The sequence below is a fragment of the Mirounga leonina genome, unplaced genomic scaffold (genome assembly GCF_011800145.1).
Source record: "Mirounga leonina isolate KUSES-001 unplaced genomic scaffold, KU_Mleo_1.0 Mir_174, whole genome shotgun sequence".
In the NCBI taxonomy this organism is placed as follows: domain Eukaryota; kingdom Metazoa; phylum Chordata; class Mammalia; order Carnivora; family Phocidae; genus Mirounga; species Mirounga leonina.
The window spans coordinates 42,667,988-42,677,479 of NW_023270451.1; the positions used below are offsets into that span (position 1 = coordinate 42,667,988).

General features: G+C 59.1%; 1 protein-coding gene across 1 annotated transcript; it reads left to right on the forward strand.

The window, feature by feature from the left end:
* The first annotated feature begins 5,386 nt into the window (after nucleotides 1–5,386).
* On the forward strand, nucleotides 5,387–9,182 carry EVX1 (even-skipped homeobox 1). Its single transcript, XM_035021437.1, has 3 exons — nucleotides 5,387–5,813; nucleotides 7,428–7,675; nucleotides 8,319–9,182. The coding sequence occupies exons 1-3, from the start codon at nucleotides 5,387–5,389 to the stop codon at nucleotides 8,862–8,864; spliced, it is 1,221 nt and encodes a 406-aa protein (XP_034877328.1). The 3' UTR covers nucleotides 8,865–9,182.
* Nucleotides 9,183–9,492: the final 310 nt, after the last annotated feature.

Sequence of the window (9,492 nt, forward strand, 5' to 3'; positions counted from 1 at the left end):
CCCCTACCCCCACTTCTCCCAATCCTGGTGAATTCATCGGGAGTGAGGAGGAGGAGAAAAGGCCTTGGCAAAAACCACAAATGGAGTTTTTGAAAGGAAAGACTCAGAATGCAATGCTTGGCATTTTCTAGTAGCTCCAGTTGTGAGTGTGGAACTGAAGGTGGAGGGATAAGGATTCAGTCCTGACTCTGTCATTTATATGTGAGCCTTCTCTCGGTGCTTCAGAGTACTCAGCTGCAAAATAGGGATTATTTATACTATCTTCTTCAGGCCTGTTGTGAGGATGGAAAGAGCTAATATAGCTGAAATGCTTAGAACAGTGATTACTCTTATCATGTGGGGTCCCCAGATTTCCAGATAGGGTTTCTCTTTGCCCTCTTGGGAAATCATGGATGAAGCAGGGTGAGAACAGTCCAGGAACGTGGGCCCTGAGCCTTTTGCTTCTGAAGGCAGGTGGGCAACCTCTCTGAGAGGCCCCAGGACCCACCTAGATCCCAGAAGGGGCAGGAGGTTTGTGGAGGATTGCCTTATGGAGAGTTAAGGCACTGTTGGGTGTTGAGGCATCCCTGCAGGCCAGGGAAGGCCAGAGCCTTGGAAGGGGCACTGGTCTAGTGTCTGACAAGACCACTGGTTACCCTATCAGTGTGAGAGAAAAGGCACTGTGGCCTGTTGAGGACTTCTAAAGGAATGTTGTATAGATTAAATGAGAAATGGGCTTGTAATGAAAGCAGATTTCAGGATAGTAATGGTGAAGGAAAAACCCATACCATCTCTGCTAGGGGAAAGAGAGGTATGCCTGGGCTTTCGTTGCTTAGATGTTGGGGAATTGCCCCTCCACAGGAAAATGGACCCTTCCAGTTGGTGGCTTGAGGCAGGCGCCAGCCCTGAGCTTGAGGAGGTCCTCAGGCCTCCAGTACTGACTGCCCTGGGTCCTCTAGCTCTGGGATGGGCAAGTGGTGGGTGTAGGAACATGGGCTGCTCAGGCAGTTGTCTGAAGCTCAGGGTGGGAAAGCCACTGGGCTTGGGCCTATAGGAACTTGGGGCTGACAGGTGTAGATGCAAGAGACACTGCAGGGCTGTCTGGCTCCAAGGACCTAAGGAGCAGGGGTCAGAAAGCATCCAGTTTCCTGTCCCAGGCTCCTGGCCCTTGGCTCTGGGAGGCACAGAGAGAAGGGGCGCTTGTCCAGATCAGAGTTCCGCAAGCTTCAGGTTCTCCCTGCAGGAGAAAATGTTCTGTGGTCCCCACTGCAGGCGAGCATGCCAGGGACTCCCTCTACGGAGTGAGCGAGGGGTTGGGGGAAGTGAATGAGGCGTGGCACTGGGAAGTCGGACCCCTGGGCGCCTGAGATCAAGTGGATCTTGGTCCTAGAGGGGCACACTCTGAGGTGCTTCTGCGCTTCGGGTTCCCAGATGGGCGTTGGCAGCTGCCAGGGACAAGACAGGGACCAACCCCACAAATCCCCTTACCCCGTGATCCCCGCCTTGGAGACCCAGCCGCGCGGGAACTTCGATGTCCACGTCCGAGACACGGCTTGGAAGATAAACAAGGGCCCTAGATTAATATCCACGACAGCTGGGCAACGCTTATTGTTTAAAAGGAAGCTCCCTTTGTTCTTGCGTTTTACCTAAGTGAGAGGCAAAACCAGTTTTTTTCCTGATCAAAATTTTGCTGGCACCGAAGAGCCAAACCAGCTTCTGGAAACCTCTGCCCCTTCCTTTGGGCCGGGACGAGTGCTCGCCGCTCGGAGGCCCCGCATCTGTCTGATATAGATACCCAGGGCCGCAGACCACCGCACCCAAGCGGGGTCCGAAGGCCGTGGAGGCATTCCCCACCCCCTGCCGTCGCTCTCTGGAGCGGGGTTTTCTTGGGAAGCGTAGCGGCTCCAGCGGATCAACGCGTCTGGGGACCCAAGCCCGGCTTCCGATTCCATTTAACACAAGCCGCGCATCTTATCTCCGCGTCTCCTCCCCGGGGGTTCCCACCCATCCCCGGCCCGGCCCAGCCCGGGCGGAAGCGGAGCCTCGAGCTTTTGAAGTCCAGAGAATTTCAATCCGAGAGGAGCCGGCTGGACCTAAACCCGTCTTCCCAGCGGGGGAGGGGACAGCAGGCCCGTGGTTGTGGGGGAAGGGGGTCTTCCCTGCCGAGGGAGGTGAGAAGCAGTGCGAGCCCAGGCCGGACCCCACTTAGGCTATCACCCCCTCTCGGCTTTCATGGGGTTTCCCAGGCCTCTGGGGGCCGCGGACTTCACTCCCTCTGCGAATTCACCTTCCTTCTGGAACAGTGTCTTCGGGAATAACCTTCATGATACACTGATAACCAAGCTATTAAAATAGCCCTTCCCCCTATATAAAAAAAAAAAAAGGCTAAACAGAAATAGTGTTCTTATTCAGTGCCCCGCCCCCCAGCCCATTTTCTTCTTGTAAAAAATCCGACCTCTCTTCATCTGATGTTGACGAAAGGATGCTTTTGAAAGAAGTGACATTTGGTTAAAAATTTTTGTTTTTTCCCCCCAGTGTCAGAGGGTGCAATAGGCCCCCAGAGACCGGGGGGCGGGGGCGGGGGGAGTTGAGGCTGCTTTGAAAGGGCGGAGGCAGAAGCCGGGAGAGGGATGGGGCGGAGGGGCGTCCCTGAAGCTTCAGATCCGAAGCCCAGAGGAGGCAGCCCCCCTCCCGGAGAGGCTGAGCCCCCGCTAGAGCCTCCTTCCTCCCTGAGACGGCAGGGGAAGCCCCGCTTGGGTGGGCCGGACCCAGGAAGGAGACGCAAGTGGTACCTCTTGATCTCTCAATCCTACTCGGCTTTCATCTGGCAGGGAAAACCCAGAGGAAAAGAGGATCAAACGCGGAGCACTCCCATTGAATGCAGAGCTGGGGGCGGGGCGGGCAGCCGGGAGTCCCTCTGCGAACCTGGCCCCAAGGAGGTGAGCGCAGCGGGGGCGGCTGTGAGAAGGCAGCAGGCTCAGGGGGGGAGCAGAGGGTGGGCGAAACCCAGGCTCGGTGCCGGAAGGGCCCAACTGAGGCCGCTCGAACACAGGCGCTGCGGCCTCGACTTTGACAGGAAGGACAGAGCAAGCCAGGTGCTCCCTCAGGCTCCCGCGGCTGGCTGGGAAGGGCAAGGCGTGACAGAATCGTAGGACAACTCTGCAACGCAGCAAAAGGCTCTAGGATTTGATCCCCTCCACTCCCCGTCGCTCCTGTCACCTTTGTAATAGTCCCTAGGAGTTTTGAGCTAGCTGTGCTCAGCAGATGGTGGCTTTGGGAGTCCCAGGGAGTGGGGATGTTTATGCCGACGTTACCTTCCGGATCCTCCTGTCCCCCCCACCCCCACCCCAGGCGAGGTTAATGAGTGCCTTCTGATTGACTAGGGGAAGTAGAAAGCAGGAGTGAGAAGAATTTCTGTCTTGCTTGAACCCCTTGCTTCTTCCACCACCTCCACAAGCCCACAGATGGGAAAACTGAGGCAGGGGAAAGAGGGAGAAGAGTAGAGAAAGAGAAAGGAGAACAAAGTAAGAGACAGAAAAAGATTTAAAAAGATAGTGATACACTTCTCTTTAGAATCTCAGAAATTGGGGCTTTGTCTTGGGATGTGGAGAAGAAGGGGCGGGGTGCAGGGACAGCCCTGGCCTAGGGCAGAGAAAGGGGCAGAGAAAGGAGAGTTTTAGGGATAGCACAGTAGAGAAGGGGCCTGCCTTCTGCCCTTAGCAAAGTGGGGAGAGACCTAGCTGCCCAGCCTGGCCCCAACACACTTGTTCAGAGCTGGAAACGGGTCAGCTTTCTAATGGGTTCTATCATACCTTCCCTGGAAGAAGACCTGAGAAGGAGCTTGTGGCTGCTCCCAGAGACATCAAGCACTACAAACTCCCCAGCCTTGCCTTGGAGGCTCTCCCTCTGTCCTCAGAGATTTATGAGCACCCCTAGTCATTTGCTATTTCAGGGCATTTTCGATGACTTCTCTCTATTCACCCCCAATGCCACGGAAGCCCGTGGGCAGGATCTGGGGGAAAACCCTGTGAGCCAAAGCTCTGCGAACCCCAATGCCATGTGCTGGGGCACTCTCAACCCCTGCCCCGATTTCTGGGTGAGAACAGCACCTTCTCCCAGCTAGGAGCCTCGGGTGCTGCCACTGTAGGGACCGCATTTCTCAGTGCCTTTTCACTCGCAAAACCTGTTTCCTGAAGAATTCGTTGACTCTGAACGAATACCTTAAAATATGGGCAAGAAAAAGAAAAAAGGCCACTCTTAGAACCTCTCCCCACCCTACATACCTGAAGTGCAGGCGAGGCCCAAGCAAATGGGAAAACGATTTCTTCTATGAATAGCCACCTGGAGGTCAAGCCGAGCTGTGGAAAGCATAGGGCCACCTAGATGGGGAATTGGGAATAAGAAAAAAATCAGCAAACATTTGAAGTCAGCAGCCAAGACATGTCCTTAAAGAAAAAATATTAAGGCATTTATCTCCTGCCCCTTGGGGAAGAAAAAGAGCAAAGTTCTCTTGGTTTCCAGGAGGAAGGAGGCATCTGGGTGTAGAGGGTAGGAGGAAGAGAGAAGATACCCCAGGCTCAAGCTCTCCAGACAACTGGAGGGTGGGAGGAGGGAATATGTTTTTTGGTAGCTTGTAAAAAGACTCTGGAGCCCCTACGAGGTTAGCTCGCCAGGACAGGCAGTTGTAATAATGACGAGAGAAGCGAGGCTTGTGAGTCGGCCTTCACACTTTTAAAATGCAGTTATGGATTCTCTCATCAGTGTTAGATCAAGGCACCAAGTTAAAAAAACAAAAGCCAAACAACAATAAAAAAAAAAAAATCAGAAGCTTATTCAATTACCGAGTCCCCGCAGCTCCTGCGGAACTCGCCGCGCGCGTTAAGCTCTCTTTTTCTTTCTGCGGAATTCCATTTGCATGCCCTCTGCCTGGGTGTCTCCCTGTCTCAGTGTGTGTGTCTCTCTCTGTTTTCACACTCTCCTCCCCATTCGAGCGAGGCCCACACCTGGCGCATCACTGCCGAGCCATTAGCTGCGGGTCTCCTTTCATCTTCGCTGTGGCAGACGTTTCTATTTATCCACTTGCGCTCGCCCAGTGGCGTCACCAGCGGTACTGTAATGACGATTGCAGCAGGAGGATGACAGCTTAGAAAGAAGAGGGCAATGGGGCTTCCTCCCAGAGGCGGCGCGGCACAGAGGAGCGCTCGCATCACAAGGTGACCCCAGCTCCCCACCGCCGCCACCGCCGTCACCGTCGACATCGCGCTCCGGCCGCTCGGCGTCCGCCCAGTCGCCTGGTCTCTCTTTCTCCCTCCCGCAGCCAAGATCTGTCGGACCGCTGGGGACCCGGGGAGACGGGGGCTAGGAGTCACTTGGGGCTTCCTCCCTCCCCTCTCCGGCGAGCCCCGGGATGGAGAGCCGAAAGGACATGGTTATGTTTCTGGATGCGGGTCAGCTTGGTACTCTGGTTGGCAAGAGGGTCTCCAATTTGTCCGAAGCCGTGGGCAGCCCGCTGCCTGAGCCGCCCGAGAAGATGGTGCCCCGTGGCTGCCTGAGCCCGCGGGCCGGCCCTCCGGGCGCCCGGGAGCGCAGCGGGGGAGGCCTGGAGGAGGAGCCGGTCGACGGACTAGCAGGCAGCGCTGCGGGGCCGGGCGCCGAGCCGCGGGCAGCCGGGGCTGCGGTGCTCGGCCCCGGACCTCCGGCCCCCTCCGCCGACAGCCTCTCGGGTCAGGGGCAACCTAGCAGCTCAGACACAGAGTCGGATTTCTATGAAGAAATCGAGGTGAGCTGCACCCCGGACTGCGCCACGGGGAACGCCGAGTACCAGCACAGCAAAGGTAGCCACCGCGCCCCTTCTCTCCCCGGGCCCCCCACCGCGCCCACCTTGCACTTCAGCCCTGGAGGGGAGTAAGACACTCCTTTCCCCCAGGGCAGGGTGGCTGGGGGGACCCACCTGAGCAACTCTCCCCTGATACCTGAGCCCTGGCGGGGGTCTCCTTCTGTGCTCTGGCATTGGCGGGACCGAGGGTGACAGCTGTGCTTTGCGGGAGGAGGGGGACACAAGCCCTGGGCTTGAGGGGGATTCAAAGTGCACCCCAGCCCCCCAGAGTTTTGTGGCACTGCTTCAACTGCTCCGGGAAGACACCTTCCCCGGCCTGGGCGAGATCAAACGTGGGTCAGGGCAGTTTGTGGCTGGAGGGGTGTAAGGCGCATCCAGGCGCGGAAGCCCGGAGTCCATAAAGGACCGTAAAATCCCGGCCGACTCGGGCTGCCTGGGTGCTGGGCCCTCCGACCAGTTTGCACGTCAGTCAGAGGTCCAAATTACCTTGTCACTTCCCGGGCTCGGTGGCGCCAGGTCGGAAATGGTCCCCATGATCTAATTGCCTTTGGTCTCCGGTTGCATTTGAAAAGGCAGAGCTCTGGCCCTCCCCCATTCCCCTTTCCTTGCTAGTCCCACTTCTCCACCCAAAGGAAAAGGAGCTGCAGGGGGCAGGAGTCCCACCCTTCCTTGGGTTAGACCCAAAAGGAGGGGTGCTGTTACACTGCTTTAACTGGAGAACCCCTCCCTGACCAGGGGCTAGTTTGTGGTGGTGGTGGTGGGGGGAGGTGGCCAGGCAGGGAGTCTCCCAGAGAGGGGTGGAAAGCTAGTAGGAGGGAGAGCCTACTGGCAGACACTCCTCCACAAAGCTGTGGGTGTAGATGGGAAGACCCTGGTATGGAAGAAAAACCACCCCCTCACCTTGGCAGCCAACACCTGGTTGAGCACCCACATCCACTCATTATCATCTTGTCCATTCAACCCAGATTCCCTAATCGCAGCATGTCCTCAGAAGAAGCCACACGCCACTCAAATATACCCAGGTAATATGCTATTCATTCACACACTCCTATGCCATCCCTACAACGCATGCAACCTAGCACACATTCCCACACCTACACTGGCAGCCTGGCCCATGCAAAAGCAAGGACTCAGTTTGTGTGCAGCATCCTACAATGTGCTAAGACCCAGAGCTCACTACACTCCAGCACAAAGGTGCATCTCAGCTTGCCTGTCAGATATGCACATCCTTGTCCACTCCTGCCAATGGTGGGCAGAAAGCTCAGAGGGGCTGCATCCAGTCTGTGCCTCCGGGCAGGTGGCAGGTGGCCGGGTGGCTGAGGTTTCTGTACCCAGCAGGCCTTAAGACCGAGGTCTCCCAAATAGCAGCCCAGCCAGGCCTAAGGGCTGCTTTGTGCTCATCTGAATGGTGAGCCTCCATCTCTCTCTTCCTGTGTTCTCAAAGTCCCCTGTGCCCCAGCAGAGGCAGAAACTGAGGCTACTGCGAGGAGGGGGTCCCTTTCTGCCCCACCCTCCCTCCACACACACCCTGGGCCTACAGTCCTGCATCAGCAGTGTTTTGTGTTTCTGTTGTGTGTTCTGTGTGTGCATGTGCTCTGGGCTCCCTATGCAGGGCCCAGCTCAGAGGCACTGGCCAGCAGTCCCAGCAGCGGCAGCGAGGCCCCCAAGAGCAACAGTAACGGCAGCTCACAGGGCGCCCTGGCCTGCAGCGCCAGCGACCAGATGCGCCGCTACCGCACAGCCTTCACCCGGGAGCAGATTGCCCGGCTGGAGAAGGAGTTCTACAGGGAGAACTATGTGTCCAGGCCGCGGAGATGTGAGCTGGCCGCCGCCCTAAACCTGCCGGAAACCACCATCAAGGTATGAGCTCTGGCGACAGGGAGAAGAAGGGGTGCGCCCACTGAGCAGGAAGTAAATACGGACTGTCCATTCCCTAAATCCTGAGCCAAGAATCAGGGCCTGGAGTCCCCCTGCCCACGTGGCTGCCAGGCTGGGGGTGTCCAGGCCTGGTGCAGGCGCCAGGCGTGTGCAGATTTACCTTCCCGACAGGCCCTAGGCAGGAACTGCTGGCGCGCGGTTGACTCTGTTCCCTTTCTAGCCAAATCAACAGTGGGAATGGGGTGCCTTTGCCCTGAGAGAGAGCGGCTGGAAGGGGAGGTGTTTCTGGGGAACCGCTGCCTGCCGCCTCGGGACCGGCAGAGTCCTTAGTCTACCACACTGCTTTAGTGCCCACACGGGGTTCTGGCACTCCAGGGGTCCTGGCCGCGGGCAGAGGGAAGGAGGGACGCAGACTGAAGCCCCTCCCTGAACCTCCCCCATAAGCGATTCCAGTTCCAGGTGGTGGCGGTGGGATCTGCCCCCCGCCCAGAGGGTCTCTGCCGCGGCTCTTCCCTGCGCTACCGGGCATCGTCCGCTGCAGTGGGGCAGGACTTCTGGCCTCTGCGCACCCGGCCTGGTGCAGCCGCCGAACCTGCTCCTTTCCACACCCCACCCCCCCCGCCAGGTGTGGTTCCAGAACCGGCGCATGAAGGACAAACGGCAGCGGCTGGCCATGACGTGGCCGCACCCGGCCGACCCCGCCTTCTACACGTACATGATGAGCCACGCGGCGGCCGCGGGCGGCCTGCCCTACCCCTTCCCGTCGCACCTGCCCCTGCCCTACTACTCGCCGGTGGGCCTGGGCGCCGCGTCCGCCGCGTCCGCCGCCGCCTCGCCCTTCAGCGGCCCGCTGCGCCCGCTCGACACCTTCCGCGTGCTCTCGCAGCCCTACCCGCGGCCCGAACTGCTGTGCGCCTTCCGCCACCCGCCGCTCTACCCCGGCCCGGCTCACGGACTGGGCGCGGCGGCCGGCGGCCCCTGCTCCTGCCTCGCCTGCCACAGCGGCCCGGCCAACGGGCTGGCGCCCCGCGCCGCCGCCGCCGCCGCCTCGGACTTCACCTGTGCCTCCACCTCGCGCTCGGACTCCTTCCTCTCCTTCGCGCCCTCGGTGCTCAGCAAGGCCTCCTCCGTCGCGCTGGACCAGAGGGAGGAGGTGCCCCTCACCAGATAAGGGGCCGCCCGCGGGCTGCCGGCTCCAGGACGCCCGTGGGGGGCCCCTCCCGCGGGGACTCAGCCAGCGCCCCTCCCCGCCCCCAGGGCACCGAGGGGAAAGAAGAGGGCCGAAAAGGACCGGGGGGACTCGGCCTCGCGGATCGCGACGCCCGGGAAGCGGCCAGGGCTGGCGCGTTTGGGGATCAGGCGTGGGGGTGGGGACGCCGAGGCTGAGAGACCTTCCTCAGGGGCGGCCCCTCTTTGCCCTTTTTCACCGGACCCATTGCCCCTGACCGGGGTCGACGCCGTGGTTCCAAAGCCAAACAAATCTAGTAGCAACAGCAACGGATATCCAGCCCCTCAGTCCCTCGTCCCACCCCCACCTCACACCCCTGCCTCAATCGGGACCCCCCACTCCCATCCCCAAGGCCAAGCCCAAGCACTGGAAAGGAAATTGCTGGCTCTCTGAACAAAATGCTGTGTATGCAGAGCAGATAGAGATTAATCTTTGCCAGCCTTTCCAAGGCATGGCAAGGGGCTTGGTGGATGGCAATGCACCAGCCATCTATGGGGAGAGAGTGAGAGAGGTGATTTACTGTGGCAGAGGACCCTGGCCCTCCCATGGAACCGAGGGGCTCTCTTGCCTT